This window comes from Fulmarus glacialis, unplaced genomic scaffold (genome assembly GCF_000690835.1).
Source record: "Fulmarus glacialis isolate BGI_N327 unplaced genomic scaffold, ASM69083v1 scaffold26676, whole genome shotgun sequence".
Classification (NCBI taxonomy): Eukaryota; Metazoa; Chordata; class Aves; order Procellariiformes; family Procellariidae; genus Fulmarus; species Fulmarus glacialis.
The window spans coordinates 6,861-29,264 of record NW_009217879.1 but is presented as its reverse complement, the minus strand read 5'-3'; the positions used below and the strand labels follow the sequence as shown (position 1 = coordinate 29,264).

The window sequence follows — 22,404 nt, the reverse complement described above, 5'->3', positions numbered from 1 at the left end:
ATGAAGGGCTGATGGCACCCCTGTCCCACCGGCCCCAGCCAGCCAGCCCCAGCCCCGGCCCCAGCAGCTGGCCCCCAGCCATGCTCGCCTCCCTCACCAGCACAGAGGATGCCAGCCCCGCTCCTCACGTTTTCCGTGGCATTTCCCCTGCGCCAGGCGGGCTGAGCACCGCTGAGGTCACCCAGCTGGATCCTGGCTCCGAGGGAAGCACATCCTCCCGTGTCCAGCTGATAACACCCAAAGCGAGATCTACCCGGATGTAACCGATGAGATTCTCAATGGGCATTAAGGTCACTAAAGCCAACTGAGTGACACTGATTCACATTAACGGAGGACATGGATCGTCATGAATAAAATCGGTCACAAAATATTGCTTACTCCTGAGCTTACTCACTTCCCCTGCTCTCATTTCTTGACGCAATGAGAGAATGTAGAAATAACCCCCATGAGCACCTGGAAACCCAGGTGTGGGGCAGCGCAGCTGGAGCCCTACTCTGGTGAGAGCAGAAGTTACAGGGAGAAGAAAAAGCATCTCAGCTAGCTCATCCCCTAGCTTAACGCATTCTTGCTTCCTGAAGTACAATTGCTTCGCTGAGGGTAATTATGATTGTCTTAAAGCAATAGGGCTCCCACGTCTTTTCTCACAGACTAAAGTGCAGCATACACAGCTCACTTCAAAGAAATAAATTTCCTGCAGTGTTTATCCTAAGTTTTCCTTGACACTTAGTTTATACCGAATTTCTAAGTCCTCACACTATTCTGATATTTTTTGATGGCTGTCACATCCCCCTCTACATCTTTCATGTATTAGCCAAGCAATCATTAGGCATTATTTGCTTATTTTTCAGTGGCCCGCATCCCATCTTCATCCCCACTGTCCATGGAGACTGCTTCTCTCCCGGTAGCTCCCAACCCCATTCTCTCCTACAGGAAGGTTTCGAACCCAGTCTCCTCCTTTCCTGTCCTCCCCCTCCTTCAGTTTCTGGCTGGCAGCTCTCTCCATCTCTTCCTTGTGGCCTAAGAAAGAACAACACGGTAATTTTGCGCAGAGAAGTGCCCTGCTTGCTGTCTGGTCCTGGTAACAGGGCCTGGAGCAGGACGTATGGGGAAAATCCTGCTCATCTCCTGATGCTCTGACAGAGAGTACATCCCATATGGTCAGGATCTTCACAGGATTTTGCAACTGAACTCTTAACAGCTCCCTGCTGATTGCGTGCAAGTGGCAATTTTTCAAAAGCTCAGTGCTTGGCCAAAGTTTGGAGGTTTTTCCCCCACACTCTGTTGGAACAGTAAATGATGTATCTGTGACCAAAACACCAAACCTTCAGCTCTCGAGCCAGAACATAAACATGCAAACATTTCTTAATTAAACAGTTGTAAAATAATATTAGCAAGTGTAAAGTTACCTCCTTAGTGGGAAACACTGAACTTTGCCAAAAAAAACTCAATTTGAGATAAATAACTTGCATGGAAAGTCTCTACTTGATGACTGTCAAAACTGCCAGAAAAATGATAAAATTAAAAAGGGTCTTACACTAAGAAGCGTCAGGTAGTGATTCTACTAAGTCTGATTGTAAAATAGCCTCTAGTGTTAACGCAACTTAAAATGATATTTAAAAAAAAAAAAAAAAGAAGACATTGTAGCAGAAGCAATTGACACTATCTGAAATGGAAAGGTAGTGCCTTCACGAGAGCCCTTTTTGAAATCCCTCTGGTGCTAGGCTTTCACTCCATCCAGTTTTAGTAGAGAACCAGTTTAGAACACTTGTTTTACAGCGTTTTCAACAGAAGACAAACCCTTGGCTCTAAAAATTAATCTCATGAAAAAAATAGAAACTCAGGATGCTGTAATTTACAAAGAGATTTATGAGTTCTTCAGCTGCATAAGAATAAAAAGAAAGCATTAGCTAATTGTTGAGAAATACAGACCAAACCGAAAATGCTACATAAAAAATATAACAATAAAATTCACATTAAATTATTTATTCAGTAATTAAAACAGTGACACTTCTCTTTATACAAAGCCCCCCATCAGTTTTGATGAGAGGGACGAAAAAGTTCAATGGAGTTTTGAGGGAAGCAGGGTTGGAAAAGAGGTCGGGGGAGGAGAGGGACCCTGATTTGACTGATGGTTTTAAACAACAGCTACAAACAGCTAGCAGGGAAAGTGCAGCATAGTTCTGCAGATACTTTACTAGGTTACTGTAAACCTCAACTGCTATAAATATCGGTTGTCTATAGGTACTAGTTACCTGAGCCCAAGCTCACCAGAATCAATGCTGATTCCAACTGATGTCCACCAATGCTGGAACAGACCCCAGGCCACCACGCTGTGCCAGCCAACACTGGACTGCAATTTAGGCATTCGAGGCTGGTCCCAGTGATCTCAATGACATCGAAGACTTCCAAAGACACCGAGGGGAGGAAGCAGTATTCGGGCTCCTATATGCAAATGGCCATCATCAATGATGCACAGCTGATCCATCTTGAAGGCTTGAGCCTTTGAGCAGGTGCATGAGATAACTGTGATGTTTTAATTACCCCCATCCCTAAACTATCTTTACTGGGAGCTAAAAACATCCTGCATTTCCCAGGGAACTCCAGCCTAGCTTTCACAGGTCCCACCGTGGTGTCATGGAGGCCACAGAGCAAGAACAGGGAGAGGGTCATGGGCACCATGCAGACCAAGGGCAGCTAAAACACAGGTTTTCAGGGACATCCCTAATTCCCCTTGGCAAGCAGTTCACCCCATAAGACGGGGCAAGTATAAACCTGCCAACACAGCCTAATTTTAATATGCTGAGCAGTGGCTGCCCAACCATCTAGATAAAATGCTGGAGAGGATCATCTCTGCTCACAGCTCTACTAGCTCAACCTTTGCCTCTTCTGTCACAGGGACTGGATTTTTACCTTGCTCAGGCAAGAGTCCCTTAGTCTTTAAAGGGACATCTTCCTGCATCACAACTGTCAGATTGTGCCCATAGGGCTAACACGTAAAAGCAGTATTTATTTTTAAATACCTTCCTGCTTTACATGAGATTTCGGTTCCAAACAACATGCATCAGCTTTTTTTAAAAATCCACACACAAACAATATTTATCATCCAAATACCCTTTAAAAGCTCAAAGGCTGACATATTAAAGCCAAGAAGTCAATTTTAAAAATAGATATATTTCTAAATCATTTTTAAGAAATACATGTTGCTGGTCCATTGATACGGAGAAAAAGCTTGTACCTGAAATTAATGAATAGAATCATATTCAAAAAGATATGCTTGTCTGCTGAAAGGCAATATATTGCACCTCTCTACACAATTCTGCTTACTCCATGGTCATCTTTACAGATACAATAAATCAGGGGTTTTGAAAGGGTTTTTTTTTGTTGTGTTTTTGTTGTTGTTGTTTGTTTTTGGTTTTTTTACACGTATGGAAAAATTCCATTCACTCCTGAGGTTACAGCGAATGCAATAAAATGCCAACATTTTCTCAGTCTCAGATGAGATCTAGTGATGTCATTCATCTCACTTCCAAAGGACGTGCATTTGAAGCATGAGGGTGGAATGGAAGGAACCAGGTATAGCTACACGTGTGTGTATATATATGTATATAAATATATACATACACATAAAGAATTGTGGGAGGAGAGCAAGACATCATACACAATAGCCTGGAAGCAGAAAGGCTGGGTACAGGCAAGCTGATCCTAAGTGCAGGTGGGGGAAACATGACACTCCCCTCCTGCAACCTCTGCTCTCTCTGAAAGCCGTGATGAGAGATTCATCCTCGAAAGCATGTTTTGAGGCAGAAGCAGACGATTGAGAGAAAACTGCCATTTACTGAAGATCTTCACACTATGAAAGAGGTATCAGATAAACTGAGAACTGAATTTGTGTGTCTGGTGAGGGAGGAATCAGAACAAAGTGCATTTTACGATTGCCAAGTGTAGCTCATTCAGCTCTCCAGAAATCAAATCTGCTGGGCAGTCAGTAGCTGCACTATTCCATCATCTTGTTGGGATGGAAATGCCCAGTTGAAACAAACTGGTATCTGCTTTTCAAAAACCGGTGGACAGCTTGAACCCTCCCCGTCTTCAAATGAAGACACAAAAACTGACAGCAGATTTCTCAACATTAATAGGAATAAAATCAAATCCTGGACAACTTTAAAGAGTTTAGTATGTAGATTTTCTTGAAATAAAACAATAATTTCCCTATGTTCTCCCAGAAATAGTGACAGAGTACATCATGTTTTTTATAAGTCCTCACAAAATGAATCATCCACTTTCTTGGGACAGCATCAGAACTCACCACACACAAAAAGAATGAAACAATCCTTCAGTAATGCGTTAAGACACATAAGTTGTCTGTGACCTGATTTTAAGGGCCTTTTTTTCCTATCTGTGGAAACATGAGCAGTCTTAACATTTCTGTTTCTTTCTCACTGCCATCAGTTCTCTGTAACTGCAACGTTGCGAGCAAGCGCCCCCCTCCTCTTTCAAGAAGAAAACCATCACAGCATCTGCTTCTCATAAGCACATTTGTGCGTGTGTGTAAGTGTGCGTGAGAGAGAGAGAGAGAAAGAGAGAGAGAGAGGTAAATCTGCTGAATTTAACTTAAAAGTTTGTCACAGGGAAGGATTTTTTCTTTCCCATCCTTCAAATTGTAGAGTATAGAAGTAGGGCTACTGCTAGGCACTTGTGCTTTTACTTTCAAATCGCTTGCTAGTACAGGGGATGGTTAGTGACTGAGGAAAAAAAAATTAATTAATTTGACTTTCAAAGTTGATTGACTGGTGCATGAATGGCTGTAGACGTTGGCAGGTTTTTATTGGCACTTGTCTCCCAGAGCCTGCAGAGCAACAGAAGTTCCTTCAGCACACTCATTTTGCAGTGGAAACCAGGCACATAACAGTAGTTCTTGAGGTGGAAGAGGCAATAGCTTCACCTCATACTCATCCCCACTACCCATCAACTCAATAAAAGAATCCAGAAAGGGATTCCAGTGCAAACTGTGGGCCTGTTTTTTCCTGTCCCATTCTGCTTTGACATCTATAGGGAACAGAAGGAGGTCCCTCATCATCTGAACTTGCAAAGAGGAAGGCAATGAACTGACTGCTCTTGCTAGACTTTAAATTATTTCAGGGAGTCAAACGCACTACACCTCAAAAAGAAATGTTGCCTTTTCTTTTGCTCACCCTGCCACCCAAACTCTCCAGCCCTGAAGTTCAAAGAGGATACATTGCCTCTTTGCCTTCCAGCTTTGCCAGAAAAATTAAAAAAAAAAAAAAAAAAAGAAAAAAGAAAAAGCTTGGATTTTTTTTCCTCCCAGTATTTCTAATACTGTCAGAATTCCTAAGTCAGAACTCTTACTCTTGAGATACTTCCTGAACTATACTGTCCTGGTAAGAAAGTGAACCATGGCAGCTAATACTATGTTACCTCCCATATAGTTTTCCCTTTGCATTATGAATTCATTGATGAATTGAGGAGCTAGCTCCACCAGAGCAGCAATAATATATAGAACTGTCACAAGAGTGAAATTCATTACGAGAAAGAAATGCTGATGGGCTATAAAGATGAGGAAAAACCCCCCACCACTTTTAATTCAGCATCCCAACACAGAAACTACAACCCTGCTATTTTAAAGGAATATTTAAGCATAGTCCATTCAGCACTTTTACGCTGTCTCAAACTTCAAATCAGCAAGGTACACACTTAAGGGTCTTGCCAAATTGTGACATAATCCTAATGCCTCCAGTGCCAGCATGTCAGGCCCTTTCACGTGGCAAGGGATAACGCTCAACACCTCACAGAAGCAAGTTCAAAAAGCCTGGAGAGAAGCAGCAGCACAGGGAGGGAGGCCTGAACCTCGGAGTGGCATGCACATCCCAACACTCCCCCTCCCCTTTCACACGCAGATCCATGTGGTCTCCACCTGACAAACCTACATTTACAACGCTCGTTGCCTTAAAATTAAACTGTTTTTTATCTCAGCCATGTGTTTATGTCTTGGTTTCCATTTACCTGGTTTGTCATTCAGACAAGGATGTCTGAAAACAGCGGTAACAGAAATATAATAGGTTATAAGAGCCTTGGAAGATATTACAGAGGGACACTGGGTGCACAGAGCAGAAAGGCAACATCTCCAAGCAATAGCTAGGATCTGGCAACCCATGCCCCGACCCTGCTCTCAGCCCCACCTAAGCACATGCTGACACTCACACTGGAGTCACTAGGGTTGGGCATGGGGGCTGACCCAGCTCCAGCCCACTGCAGGACTGGGGCTGTCAAGGGTAATCTTACAGCCCTTATTCAGGATTGCATCGTGCTCACCTTGGCTTCAACTAAAATCCTTATTATGCAAGTCAGACCCAAGGCCCCGGCCAGAAATGGGGTTTCCCAAACACTTTGCAGCGTGCTGTGGCTAGATGTGGCCACGTCATTTCCAAGGTCAGATTCTTACCCAGATAGCAGCCAAGCCTGAATTTGTGCATGCTGAGCACATGCAACTTCTTACAAAATTCAGGAGCTGCAGCTGGGGTCTCGTAGGGCCCACAGCAAATCTTAGGTGAGACAAAAAGATTTTGAAGTCAATAGGAGTTGAAAATTTCAGGGCTTTCCTTGAGGTGCTCAGCAGACAGATCAGGCTAGTTGAAAACATTTTGTTTCCACAAGTCACACATTTTTATAAAACGGACATTTCTTTCCTGAATAATGATGTTATAAGTTACCATCCTTGAAATGGCTTAGCTGAAAGTCCTGCCTCGTGAGTTAAAGTAAGAATATACTGATATTTATGAGCACTATGAGGGCCTGAAACATAACCCATAGGGGACTGTGTTCAACAGCTTCAACGGATCATGGATGAGGCCCAAACTCATGTCTGATTTAAATCCATAAGAGTATTTGGTCCATTTTGAAAGAATGGATGGGTTGGAAATGCAGTTCCTGTAACCCCAGGCTTTGCTCCGTGCTAAAGGTGTTTGCAGGTTTCTGACAATCAGCACAGCACAAAGCCACCTTTAGAAGCAAGAAAATAAAAACACCCTTACTACAATCTAACACCAGCAGGAAAAATATTTGGCTGAAACTTTAGGTGCGATTTATACTTGCTTAAGCTAGAACAAAAGGACAAAAACGTCAAAATCTAGTAATGTGGAAACAAGGAAGGTTTAGCTCTTTAAAAAGAAAGGAAAGATAGACATTTGAGGTAACAAAACAAAAAAACCAAAATGCACAAACACATCACAGACATCTAAAAATAGCATTTTATACATTTTTTGCCAGTGCTTCTCTGAGAGCAAGTTCTTTAAACAGAACTTAACAATTTTACAATTTTTTTTAAAAAAATATGTCATCCTAAAATAGCCCATCAATCCTTACCCAAACTTTCTGTATTTCTACAAAAATAGATGCACAAAGAGCTACAAAATACTGTATTCCTGAAAGGAGGCGCACTGTAGTCAAGGGAGAGTCTTTTTCCTGACAATTGAGACTGTTTATAAAAATATCAAGCTGAACAAAACAAAACACTGTTAAAGGAGCAGAAAGGAGTTAGGTTGCCCAGCTGCAGCAGGCTCAGATGAGGAAAGAAAGAAAAGTTAGGTTTTTGTTTTTTTCCAACACTGTGGGACGCATAAACGGCCTTACAAACAGAAGGCTCAATAGCAAAACCAGAATGGTTGGCTCTTCATCTTCATGTGTGTCCTTTGCCCCATGCAGAAGGAGTCAACAGCTCTTATATCGCCCGCCCAGCTGTGCTTACTCCAGCTCTAGCTGGTCTTAATGTAGCTGAACTTCAGAACCAAGAGGTTTCCTTGCTCTTGTCCTGATGCTGTAGACCTACATTTCAGAAAAGAAAAAAAAAATTTAAAATTTGATACAGCTTTTTCCTCCCCCTCCCCAAGCAACTGAGGTAAGGATAAACATTTTTGATTTAAAAAAAAAGAAAAAAAACCCCACAACTTACCAGCCTAGTGGACTTGTTAGTAACATTGCCCTTGCTCCCAGTTCATAGTTTATGTGGGATAAGCTTAAACCTAAAACTTAAGTTTTAGACTGGCTCAAGCAGTTCAGGAATGCTGATAAAATCCTGTTGCGCTTCCTTGTTTTGGCCTCGTTTGGAGCATGGCATGGCATGATAAAATCCTCCAGCACGGTCTGCACAGACAATCCAGTATGCAACAGAATAATTTTTCCTGATAGGGGCCAGCCACAGACCCTACCTCTTTTAGAAAAGGCCTGTGACACTTTAGGATCTCACAGTTTCTATGGCATTTCACCTTACAGCAGAGAGAGGGAAAACGTTCCTGCAGCAAGTAAAAAACCCAAATAATTTCACCTACAGAGTGTCAGATTTTTAGCCAAGAACAGCTAGTGCTTCCACATGGGAAAAATTAATGATTTTCAGCTTGCATTTGTTATGAGTTCCTCTAACATTTTCCTTTATAAAAAGTGAGGACTATCTAATAAATGTGGTGCTATGTTGTGGCTTTAGCATTATAGACTTGGAACCTGTGTTATAATCTGGGATTTCTCTGCTCCAGAGGGATTCAATCTTTGCTGGATTTGCACCCAACAGGGCGTACACCTAAAATCCAGACAATAGAGGGGGAGGTGAGGATGAAACTTCCCAAAGAAGATACATTCTTGCTCGTTTATAGGGAAAGCAGAAAGGAGAGAGGTGCAGGCACATATTTTAAGAGGCAGTAAGGCGCTTTGGACTTGCTGATTTAAAACCTGCCCCTTGACGTTTTGAGCCAAGCAAATCACAACTCGTGAAATGAAGGTACACTTCCACTATAAATCATTGCTACATAGACAGCCGTGCTCCGCTCTGTGTCATACTATGTATTGCCCTGCTACACAGTGTACCAAGACCAATACATCAACTACCTGAGCTGCTAAGAATTTAGGGCCAATTTCACCACTAATGTAAGTAGGTGCAACTCCAGACCTCAATGGTTTTGCAACCATTGAAGCTCCGTGCTCATTTGATCGTTAACCTGTGAGAATTGACAGATCCATGTGCTAAGCATGGACCTCTCATTTCCGTATCTGGTCACATAGTGAAACCAAAGGAAGACCCGTACGTTTTCAGAAAGCCTAATAGGCATGATGGGTTCAGATCTGACCACCACCTCCTTGTTTTAGGAGTACAAACAGTTAAACCTTGAATGACGACCAACAATCATTTCAGAGTTGCGCTACAAAGCAATTAACAGTCACATAAAAGATGACAGCATATGGCTCTATCCATGTGAGGATTCCCAAGCAGTGTCCAAACACTTGTGTGTCCAGCAGTGAACAGGCAGGGAAAGCAGAGCACACAGGTATAGCACGCCAAACCCCGTTCAGTGGCTTTCTGCTCCATTTCACATGCCCTTGCACCCATTTCTTTAGATTGGAAAAAATTGGGATATCCCTCAACTAAAGCATGCCTATAAAAACATGTTCAGAGGCTCTTTACTCAATGAGGGTGCCTCCTTGTTGCTTAAGAGTTACTTGTTTTCCTGGCAGCATCATTCACAGGCAAGTCATCATAAACTGCTGTTAGTTGTCTTCAAAGCTCCCTCAAAGTTAGTGATGACAATTTTGTGTTATTTTTCCCCTGCTGTTTACAACTTTTTTAAACAAAGACAACAACAACAAAAAAAGAGGGAGTCAGACAGCAGAAACCTTTCAGAGTGTAAGGAAGTCATTTAAGCTCACCAGTGGAGTATTAAAGGCCACCAGAGGCAACAGAAGCTGATGAGAAGAGAAACAGGTTATATAGCTCCTAGCAGCTTAAAAAAAAAAAGACACACACACACCTGTTTAAGAGGATGTCCACCTTATGGTAGCAACTAGTAGAAGGGGAATAACCAGCTGAACAGACACCTTCCTAGTTAGGTGTCTTTGCAACACACAGAAATAACTGTAACAAGGAGGTTTGATGTATAGCTATTAAGTCTAAAAAGCCACAGAAAACAATCCAAAAAACCAAAGTTGCCTTAGTTACAGAACTGAATGTAGAACACTTTCCATGCCTTTTCCTCATTATATTCCCATCTCTTTCACGGCAAGGCTATCTGCAGTCCTAGTATGTCATCCAAGTGCAACCCTGCTAACTAACCGAAAGCTTTCACTTGCAGCCTGCTGCAAGAACATTTTACTCTTAGCAAAGACATCCTCGCTTGCGTTGCAGGAGTCAGTATTGCCACAGCAGCACAACTCCCCTTTTCTGGGATACCAACATTATAGCTAATTGCCACACAAGCAGAATGCAGGCTCTGTGGGAACATCTAAACAAACTTAGTGAGTTGTGACAAACTCATGGGGTGTGTGTGAACAGAGACAACTCTACAGAAGGCAAGTAGACTGACCACTCAAATTCAACGTGACACACTGACGTACAAGCATTTCCAAAAGTGGACTTTCCGTAGTTAGCCAGGACTAGAGGATGTCAATTAATTCACCTAATTTAAAGTTATGCACTTCAATGTGCATAACGTTGCATGACAAAGGATGTGCACCTCAATTTTAAGCTAGACTTACAGCCCTCAGATATGCCAAAATCCTGCTCTGCTTCTAGTGTGCTGGGGCTACAGGAAGCCTCCTCCAAGCACATCTGTCCAACAGCAGGACGGGATATCCTCCTAGGCTCTGCAGTAGCAGGGCAAGTTGCTCTGCTCTCCTCCCCACAGACCTGGCAGCTGCCAGCGCAGCCAGATCCGACTGACCACCTGAAGTGCCCGGTATGCAGGGCAGCCTCCCGCCCTGCTCCTGAGGAAAACACTGATGGCCGTAACCATCAGCTCCCCTGCAAGACAGCAATTCCCCTCCCCGCGCCTGCCTGGTCTTAAGTGCTCAACTTGGCTTGCGCACCCTTAACGTAAACATGAGGATTTACCCCCGACACTGTGGGATTACGGCTATAGCAATGCTCTCTGTACGTATGCCGTGAACTGCAGTCAATGCTGTTAGGGGCTTTGCTTGACATCGGTAGGGCAGGGAATTGCAATCTAAAGCACAAACATGTTGTGCTTATATCAATGTGTTTATATCAATGCTTGATATAAAACATACTTTTATATTGAGCATTATAGCTTGGGCACTTCAGCTTTGGAAAGACACTGCATACCAGCAGCCACAAACTTAACAGGTTTTAATAGATTTTTGATGTAGACCAGCATTTTCTTTAATCCCACTTGTACTAATAAAGAAGCTTCCAAAAGAGTTAATTTGCAGCACACAATGTGAGGATTAAGCCACTTTTAATGGGAATCAGGTAGCTAAATCCCTCTTCATCCTCTAAAACAGGACCATGTAAGTTCAAACAGATGTGCAAGACAGATCAATAGTTTGTTAGCTCTATGAACGGTGATACGCTAATGTCCCACACAATCTGTTCTGAAACATAAATTCCCAAACTATACCGCGCATGCAAGGGGAACCCCCTCTTAACCTCTGAAGTGACTGAGCATCATCCATTCATGAGATCGAACATTTGGCTTAATATGGCAGAGATGCAACAATGTAGCTGGAAAAGGGTAAGATTACAGCCAGCCTGCCCTGATCCCAACACTATCATTCCATATAATTCAGCGTGAGGAATTTTGCAAATGTTTCTGTAATCGCATGTGACAGTAGCACAAGAAATGTGACCCACAGTAAGGGGCAGGGAATCATTTTCTTATCTGAAGGGCTCTGAAAAGCAATGTCTAGGTATATACCAAACGAGCTTTTTTATATAAATCATCTAAAGGTCATGGAATCTGACATATTGACAGCTCCACAGGTTGATGTCTTTTATTCTCCAGGGACATATGAGCAAAGCCTTCCAGAACTGAAGTTCTCTTGCCACTATGGCTTTACCCTACTCTGGAGAAACCACTTCTATGCTGCAGAAAACCAGTACATTCTTCCAGGTCCTTCAGTTTTTAGCCTCTCTGTTGAGACTGCTGTCTCACATTAGAATTAAATGTGATGAAATTCTGTGTGATGTGGAGACTTATCCAGTATAATCCTCCCCTGGAGTGGACAGAGAGCAAGAAAAGCTTCACCTGTGCTGGTGAGTGCCGGATGCGACTCAGTGTGGTGCTTCAGCAGCCCCCTCCTCTCCCTGGCAGCACAACACACCTTCCCTGGGATGACACCATTTGAGATGCACACAAAACACTGGGGCAATTAAGCTCCCTCTTTTCACCATGATCACGCCTCAAATGCCTGTCACCAAAGCATTTGTCTCAAATCTACAAGCTGCAGGCAAGGCTGAAAAGGGAGCTCAGAGTCTTCCTGCCCGTCCCAGCAAGCCTCTGCTTGAAGAGCACAGGATAGCTGAGTGTGCAGGGCAAGGGAGCAAATGTAATGTCACAGGCTACCACTACCCGCTGTGTTTCGTTGCTTGCTTCCTTGTTTCCAAGGCCTTATGTGCCAAACTGGGGCTGCCCGATAAGGTTTTGCTGTTGTGTTTCAGTGCGTGGCCGTTTTGAATAGTCACAAACAAGCGAGACATTGCTCTGCTGAGATCCTCTGTTCCTGCAAACTAGTCACACATTTCCCCTTTTTCTTTTCCCCCACACAAACTCATGGACTAAAACCCACACACCAGGCACGGGCCAGAAATTAACAGTTCAGACCTTCTCCACTGCCTCCCACGCTGCGTAGACAACTACAAGACATGCAAGCCACTGTTAAGCACTGCCAAATCAGGATCCTGATAAAATTAGCATTCAACTGTACCCCTCCATAGGGATTTTCACAGGGAGCAGGCAGCAACAAGCAAAGGCTGTATTAGCCCTGTAAGACAGTGCTAGGACCCATAGTCCTTTTTGAGGTACTGTACTCCTACAGAAAAGAGAAAAAGCACCTGGTTCATTATACGTACTACTACCAACAAAGTAGCAGTAAGCAAACCAACTTGCCCAGCACTGAATCAACTCACAGCCTAGGCTGGACTCCTACCTAAGCCAGGTAGCGGTTTCTCCTGACTAACAATCCCTTACGCAGTTCTCGGCTCCATCCCCAAAAGGTAAGTCAAATACCAGCGCTCTGGAGCTGGGCTGCTGGGGCTACTGTCAGACCAGGGGGCTCGTCCCCTCTACCGGTGGCAGGGACAATTTGCTCATGCTTCAGAGAAGGCAGCTCACTCCCATTACGGAATTTGTCAGAAAGGCAAAACTCGAGATCCCAGTCTTGTCAGATTATCATTTTACACCCAAAAGCACAAAAGGTATTTCCTCTTTTATCATTGGTATGGCTGCAAATGTTATTAATAGATATGAAATTGTCCAGTGTTAAGAACGCTATTCCGTTTTTTCTTAATTTCTTGAGGCAGCAAATGGCATGGAATTTAGAAGAGATTATTGGTTCCCAGTGGCTATTAAGGGAAGAGAGATTTGTGTTAGGTTAGCTCAGTTATAATTGGGTTTTGGGTTCATATTATTTCATATTTAAGAAAGAGCGTTTTTTTCTCCACCAGTTCTTTGTTCCCCTGCACACTGATCAAAGCAAGGAAGTGCTTCTCACACATTGAATCAGTTAGAGCTATCAAGAAGACAGACAAACAGATACCTTAAGGAAAAAGGAAGAGAGATGCAAACCTAGTATTTCCTTAATAAATAACATAACGTGTTTAAGAAGTACTAATCTGCAAGGATTGCTGCTGGTCAGATAAATACCAAGCAGAAAGAGGAGACCTCAACAGTGCAGATGAGCTCCGGGATGGATGTGCTGGAAACTGTTAGTCACCCATCACCTGATCGCCAGCAACTGTGAACAGTGAGGGCTGCTAGACTGCTCCTAACACTGAGACGAGAGCCTGCCAGTCAAAGCTCGCAGATGCAGATGTAGTTCATGGAGGCTGCCCTATGGCTACAGACCCTGCAGTAAAATGAATCTAATTCACAGACCTCTGCCTAGACCGTAGAGAAAGAAGTTTAGTCTGATGGCGAGCACAGCTCAACCAGCATCTCTACTCTCTCTATGTGACACCTGGATACTACGCAGGAAGGAAATGCTGATCTGTTCCAATTTAGATGAGTAAGATGCAGTCCTCATGTACTGACAAGTTATTAGTTCAGTCCTCATTGGAGCTATATTTTGGTGAATGCACATATGAACTAGCTGAACAAGCTGGAAGCTTTCACATGGAAGTTTAATTAACCATTTCCCACAAGATTTAAACCAAAAAACGCGTATCATGTCACAACTCATTTGGCTTGAATGGGACCAAGGCAGACAAAGGTCTCTCAGCAAAAGGCAGCGAGGGCTGGACGTTTCACAGCTCGTCTGCCCTGACAGCAATTTCAGGAGGGATTCCCACCTGGAAATACATTTGGAGAAGGCTCTGAGAACAAGCCCTGCTTCAGCTGCAGGGAGCTCACTTTGCTCAAATTCTTCCTGCTAAAACAAGTCACAGACACAATCGAACCATCTTACCTGTGTCAAACCCAAAACTTGGCACAATGTCCACCGTTCCGTGAAAGGCTCCAGCCCATGCTGAGGTAGCGCTGGTGACAGCAGCGGGATCTGTCTTTGTCACGTCACACTGGGGAGCAGGAATCCTGGCTGCGCGGACTGAAGGCATCAGCAGGGACCCGTACCGGGGGTCGCGGTGCGAGCTGGGATGGTGATGGTGCATGTGTGGATGAGGGTGATGGCGATGCATGTACACGTCATGCATGTGTGCATACGAAGGGCTCACCTGAGATGCTAAAGGATAATGCCAGGATTCAGATGCAGCAGGGGGAGGAGGTGGGGCAGTCTGATGAAGGCCGTGTCCTGGCCAGCTGCTGGGGTCTGGTGTTGGGAAGGTGCCTGGTGCAGTAACGGGGAAATCAGGGTGTACTCCACTTAAGCATGGTGGAGGGGGAGGCTGATAAGAGCTGGTCCAAAATGAAGTTGGGAAACTGCTCCTTTGGCTTGAAATTGTTGAGCTTTCTGGTAGAGAGGAGAGAAATGAAGTATGACTGAAGCTGAACAACAAATTTAATGACAAAAACCCCACAATGATTTTCTACTCTCTGAAATTTTGTAACACTGAATTCAAGCTTCCTCAGCAATTACAGAATCACAGGACAGTTGAGGTAGGAGGGGACCTCTTGAGATTGTCTAGTCCAACCCCCCTGCTCAAGTGGGGTCACCTGGGGCCGGTTGTCCAGGACCGTGTCCAGTCAGATTTTGACTGAGATCCAAACTCCACAACCTCTCTGGGCAACCTGTAACACTGTTTAGCCACCCTCGACAATTTAAAAAAAAAAAAAAAAGAAGAAGAAAAAAAAGAAAAAAAGAAGTGTTTTCTTGCGTTCAGATGGAATTTCCTGTTTTTTAATTCGTGCCTATTGCCTCTTGTCCTGTCAGCAAGCATTACTGAGGAGACCCTGGCTCCCCCTTCTCCTATCAGTTATTTACACATATGGATAAGATCGCCCCAAGAAGACTTCTCTTCTCCAGGCTGAAGAGTCGCAGCTCCCTCAGGATCTTGGTACAGGAATCATGAGCAGAGGCTAACTTCTGACCGGACCAGAACACATCATTTAGAAAGGCAGCTGTTGTGGCTGTAAATGCTTCTGAGGACAGAGAACCAGGTCACACTGCAGAATATGAGACATTTGGCTAAAGGAAGAATACCAGATCTTCTCAAACTAATTGCATGCTTTGATGGGATAAAGGTCATAGCTAACGCATCTTATGTTAGTCCCTTACAGAATATATCACGCTGCCCTGTACCCAATAGGATCAGACAAGCAGAATCATCTATGTAACTGAAAGAAGTTTTTGTCAGAAATAAAAGACTCGCTGCATCTTACAGCTAGGGCTCAACTTATATTTAAATGGATTCCAATATCTCTACATTATGAAATCACATTCTAAAAATTCCTCTTTTGAAGGAGCGGTTAGTGTTTTTGATGTGTAGGAAAGTATTGGCATCTCCATTCTCACAATCCTCTTGCCAGGTCATGTTTGAAAGTACTGCTTCATGCAATATGTCTCAGCTCAAATAGGGGGTTTTTTGGTGAAAGATGGAAACATAAAAATACAGGATTTTACCTCTGATGAAAGAACAATCATAAAAATAGCCTACGGAGAAATAAAGCCAAGGAAGTTTAATATTTGATGTGGCGAGGAATCCTCTGTTCCTCATATAACATTTACAAAAATTTTTTTTTTTTTTTTAAATTACCTTTTGTTTTGCTTTGTTTAACAAGCAACTGGAATGAGACTTGGGTGAAGACACCATTGAGAATGAACAGATTCTTCAAATGCTCCTGCCTCTCAACTTTGCTTACATAAAAATATTTTGGAAACAAAAACTGTAAAAGTGTTTTCTGACTGCATCACTAGGACACTTATGTATCTGTTTTAAAAGCCATTAAAACCATAGAATTTTTTTCCACATATCAGTTGGCTTTGATTTAGGCAATTTATTGAGCCTGATTAACTTCCGATATTGGAAATAAACTTTACAAATGTACTATGGACAAACATAGAGAACTTCTCTTTGTGCCAAACTGCTTCAGAGGCTGCAAGCTTATCTAGCAGATGGTACTCCAACATGGCTTTCTTCAAAAGGTTGCTTCTTTTTTTAGCAACATATTTCTATTGTAATTCGTGCTAGAAGACTGGAGAGAGCTTCAAGCATACAACAGAAGCCTCAACACTCCTCCGAAATTGGTATTGTTCTTCCTTGTTTGTAAATTGTTCCTTGTTACAAGGGATTAGGCTGAGATGGAGAGTGCACACGGCTTACAGTGTTGGCAGCAGAGCTGACAAAAAAAAGCAAAACCAAGCTTCTTCATGTCCAGTCTGTTGTTTTCCTTAGTGCTTAACAGAGGAGCACAGCTTGACAATGCATTGCCAGTATTCTGGAAAATTAATCTCTGTAATCGAGAGTTTTTGGAAACTATCTGGCTGTTATCTGTATGGAAAAGCCCTAAATCCAAACCACCTCACTTCAAAAAAGCACAGAAAACCACAAAGTATCTGCAGGACAATTTTAATACCAGGAGAGAGCACTTTAAACTACTGGATTTGCCAATATGAATTCATCCCAGATTGCATACCAGCTGGGCTTTACCAATCATGCAGAAGGTCTAGGCCACAGAAAACATGTTTGGTCACCTCCTTTTTTCAAATCTGTGCACATTTCACAAAGCCATTACCACTGTCAGAAACTGCCATGGATCAGCCCCCACCGAGACACCACTGAGTGTAACTGCACAGACCAACCTCACTGGTCAGGATCAAGTCATACCACTGGAGATACAGGGTCCATCCAGGTTACACGAACATGCAGGAAAACTTCATCCTGAGCGCTCACAGAGGATGCTACTAAATATTAAGTGCGCAGCAACCCCATCAACAAGAACTATCTCTGTGTTGAACCACAAACCCCAACCAACATACATTTCCACAGTGTTTGAAGGGTCTCCTTTCCCTCCCGCGTTTAAAACAGCGAGCACAATCAATTATCTTTACAGATACCATCATGTCAGATACCTGGCCTCTATGGGACATGGCAAAGGAGAAACAGCTATTTCAGCACTGTCCTTGAGAAAGGAAAAAAAAAAAAAATCTGAGTAGCTTCCATGGGATTTCAGGAGCAGGGAAGGAGGCATTTGACAAAAATTGTCTGCCAGGAAAGATACTACAGTTACCACAATTTCCTATTCTAAGTACAGGGAGGCAGGGAGATGGCAACACCTCAGATACCACAAAGTGGTGACTAATGCAAATGTTCATGGTGGCTGGCCAACATGCACTGAAAAGATGCCAAAGCGCACACGCTGTAAAGAAGACAATGTATGGAATTTTCTGTAGTACAACACTTCTTCTCAGTTAAGGCAAGAGGAAAAAAAACAAAACCAAAACCCAAGAAAGAAAAAACCCCAACACTTTCAGCTAGGAAAAACATGTTGATAAAAATATAATTGAGGTAACATTACTTTCAAGGTATCGCTTGTTTCACTAGCCCCTGCAAAATTTCAGGTAGCTACCCCTACAATTGAATATTCAAAGTCAATGTTACCGGACTTTTTTTTTTTTTTTTTTTTTAATTTTATAAAAAGTCAGCTTTGAAGTTAATTTTATCCTAAACTGATCAGTATTTTAAACACACACAAGATGAAAACTTGCTCTTTTCAGGACCACAGGTTCTATTTTCTATACATAAGCAAAATGCCTCCTAGAAACAAAAAACCGCACAATATCACCTTAATGATGAAATTACAGTTTGCTCTTCCATCAGGACACTAAAAAAAACCCACAACAAGATGAAAACAAAAAAGCAAAAAACATTACTAATCCCTCTTTTCATGTAAAGGAGAAATAACGCAGTGAGCTGAGTAGCCAGTTCATGCCCACACAGTTCCCATTTAAATCTGTACCTTCCAAAACAGCTATTGCAAACGCGAAAGCGCTTTTTTTTTTTTTAATTTATCTTCGAGTAATTTATTGACAAAAATTGTGACTACCCATGAAGGTTATTTATAAAAGATCTTCAAGCTAATGATATTTTAACTTCTTTAGGGAATGGGATACAAATTCACATCCATTTGCTGTAACTGAGCATCTTTGACAACTGTACGTGAACCAGAAGACCAAGGTGTTAGCATCACTCCTTCCCCACTTTTTCCAAGCAGGCATGTTTCAGAAACTCATTTGGGCCTGATAAAACTCTTGTTAGCTTCTCTTCTCTGGAGAAGCAAATACCCTCAGCTTTCTCAGCGTCCACAGCGCAGAACCGAGCAGCCCTGCCCAGCAGCCTTCCTGGGGCTTTTCATACCACTTCAGCAGGTGCAGTGACGGCAGAGGGCATATCCCCTTACTTTATTCCCAGAAGACTTTCAGGACACGCAGACCTCCATTCCCTGCCGATGGCAAGGGGCACGCTGGGTCAGAAGGCAGCATGGCTGAAGAACCCTCATGCCAGGCCACCCTGTCCTCTGCAGAGCCCTCTGGGGAGGGCTGCGCAACCATGGCGGAGCCAGGGAAAACCAGTAGGGTATGTCTGAGGCCAAAGAGAAGACACACAACCCCACCCATGGTATGTCTCCAAGCTCAGTAAGAGGGCTTGCTGTAGGCATGGGGTCTCTGGGGACTGCCTTGATCCCATCTCTAAAACATTTATAGCCTGTCTGGGCCATTTATAAATGCTCCAGTCTCCTTTTTAGTAAGCATAGGTTCAATCCTGCTCTCAGTCGAGTCGACGGAAAATTTCCCATTAACATTAATGGTCCCGGCTCAAGCCATAAATTCCTCTAGCTCCCTAGCCACTTGTGCTGACCTTTGCTTAAACTTCCTCGGATTTGTCATCATCCTTCTGGAAAGCAAGTCCTTCTGTGCTATTTTTCTCTTCACAGCGGTTTCCAAAAATCCTGTCTCTCTTTATTATCTGTGACTTTCATCAACACACTCTCACCTCAACGTCGCTGATTACGACACCACCACTCCTACAAGGATCCTCACGGTATCTCTCTCCGTCAACCGATGCAAGGCCATTACTCACAACACTTAGTTCGCGGCCCTTTGCCAGTCCACATAAGGACATGATCAGAAATAATGCAGCTGTGGATCTGAAAAACTACCCAGGCTGCCACATTCAAGAAAATGGAAATAGCGTCTTACCGGCACATGAGCTCTGCCGCGGGCAGGCTGCAATGCACCAGCCGTGAGCTCTGCCCGTGGGCAGGCTGCAATGCACCAGCCATGAGCTCTGCCCGCGGGCAGGCTGCAATGCACCACACCACACGGCTGCAGCCACGTGGGCCAGGGCTTGCTCCCAAGCCTGCTCCAGCCTGTGCTGGCTCCTCCCTACCTGGAAAGCAGCCGTAGACAAATCTTAATCGCCTGGCAGAGTCACCCGAGAAGGCTGCATGGGTCTCCTCACGTCCAAGGCCAGCATCCCGAACAGCTTTGCTCTTGACTCGCAGGCCAAGTTTCACACTTGGAGCTTAAACATAAGCCTCCAACCTTGCAGCAGACGTTTGTGAAGCCACATGAGCTCTGCCCCGCTCTTTGCAGGCCTCAGCGGAGCCGCGGGCTATGGCAAGAGAGGGAGATGCCTGCTTCTTCCACACCTTTGGCGCCTCTTTCCCCCTTTAACACTTCAGATCACTCAACCCTAAGAAGCAACTCGGTTCTTTCAAATTTGAGGGGGATTTTTCCACCTCCACAGAGAAGCAAAATTTCAGCTGCAATGCAAGATGCGTTACCGCGACACAGACCGAGTAAGCCACACCACAGAGAGCAAGTTACTGCTCCTCTTACCTCTCCACAGAGGACTTAGCCCTGCCTTGCTCTTGGTAAGGGCAGTTTCTGGATTGAAGCTACTGGCTTGGCTCAAAGCTCTTGAGAAGTGTTCATCCACTACCGAGCCAATGTCTCCCTGGAAGTAAGTGAAAAGGACGCAGCGAGAGTTAAGGTACTCCATCTCGGCAGGCTGGTCTTTCTCATCCTCCTCTTGCTTGCTGGGAAGGGTCACTTCCAGAGACTCCTGCATCTTGTTGTATACACCTAACTTCTTCTGGGATTAAAAACAAAACAAACAAGAGATGTATCACTGATGGCAAGCTCAGTGCAAGCTCAACATCTGGTTTCCTTAAAGAAAAATAATTGAATACATCGAATATTTATTTCATAATTACAGTAGGAATACAAGGACATTTTGCACCGACATTTCACAAAGAAGAGATTACCAGCGCCACTTAGAGTTTTTATTCCTCACACACAGATGGACCTGCTTCTCAGGCACGTTTCACAACCACAATTTAACGGCAACGGCTTTCACTCAGTACCTTCAAAAGAAAACAGACAGGCTCTAACAATTCACTCTTGACTCCCACCTGGAAAGGATATTCCCATCAGCAAAGGCTACAGAGGTCGAGTCCCGCCCTGCGCCAGGGTGGCCAGATACACCAAGTCTGCATTTCACCCCTCTGACTGAACATGCACCAGGTTTTGCCGGCCACGCTCCCCGAGTCGAGAGCATGCGGCCCTCTGGGCTCCCCGCACCCAGATGGGAGAATTTGGTGCTTCCTGAAATATTTTCCACTGTATTATCAAAGTCTACAAATACATAAATTCTCGCTCACTGCCAAGAAAAGTTTTATCAGAGGAAGCTATACCTTTGGGTAGTGAGTAGGGGTTGGGGGCCGTGGCGGTTGAGGAGGTTTTTTTGGTTAGTTGATTTGGGGTGGTTTTTTGTTGTTGTTTTGGGGTTGGGGTGAGAGGTTTTTGACCCTTTTCCTTTTTTTTTTTTTTTACTTTTTTAAATATCAGCTTCTGGAAAAAAGGACAAAAATTCAAGTCATAAAAAAATTAAACGTGATTGGGGGGAAGAGGGGGATTGACAAGTCTGCAAACACATGCAAAAAAATCCACCCCAAACCAAAAACACAGAGAAGCATATAAAAAAAAAAAAACCCGCACAAGCCATCTGTGAATGGCTATTTCAGAATCTTCTCTCTCTCTCAAATCAAACCTAAATGTCAAAATAAATGTGTGTGAAGATCCATTTTGCATGGAACATATTTTTCAGATGTTCCACTTTACAACTGTTTTCACAGAAAAAAAAATCTCCCCACAACAGTCAAGCTGCAGGAATCATAGCTTTTCGCTAGCTAGCCATTTCCACAGCTGACTTTACACACAAGCAGCTTCAGGAACCCAAAAACAACTACAGCACGTACATAGAAGTATTTCATAGCTCTTCTATAGAATTACAGTTTGACTTATCTTTTATGGTTTGCTTGGCAACACTTTAGCACCATCAGAATCTCTTTAAGTTTACGGCTTTTTTCCCTTTTTCCAAAGTCACTCTAAAGAAAAAGTTAAACAACTACACAGTCTATAAAGTTCCATTTATACAATAAATAGGCTTATCCGATTTAGAAATAACTGAAAGTTGTTTTCCGATCTTGTATACCATCAATATATTTACATTCGGTGCTTTCTAAAATCATATAAGCCGATACAAATTCTCTCACTGTGACACAAAATAGATATTCTGGGGCTAATTTTTTATTATGAATGATTACGAAAAAAATTAATTGTAAGAAAGAGCTATTGACAAGTGGAACTAAAACCTATAATACTAAAAGCTCACAGAAATTAAGCAATGTATCTGACATTAGACTAGATTAACTGATAAACATAGAACAGCTCAGTAACACCTTTAATTCTGATGCTGTTACACAAACAGCAATGAGGGATGTAAGTAATTTTATTTTATAGTTTGGGATATCTAGACAATGGTCTGGAATTCAAGTAAATCTGTGCTTCACAAAGCAAATTATACCGTGGCTCTGCTTAGCACAATATTACTTATTTAGACACATGGTTTTATCCCAAAATCCTATAATACATAAAGAAAAACTGTGAGATTCACTTTAAAAAAAGAAAGAACCAAAGACGGAAACAGCAAAT

The 22,404-nt window shown here is 43.2% G+C and overlaps 1 protein-coding gene across 1 annotated transcript; it reads right to left on the bottom strand.

The window, feature by feature from the left end:
- Window positions 1–7,246: 7,246 nt before the first annotated feature.
- On the bottom strand, window positions 7,247–20,503 carry VGLL3 (vestigial-like family member 3; the record flags this gene model as incomplete). Its single annotated transcript, XM_009579852.1, has 3 exons — window positions 7,247–7,839; window positions 14,419–14,919; window positions 20,248–20,503. Coding segments are annotated over 3 exons (801 nt in total), but the record flags the coding sequence as incomplete, so codon positions are not given.
- Between the last annotated feature and the right edge of the window lie 1,901 nt (window positions 20,504–22,404).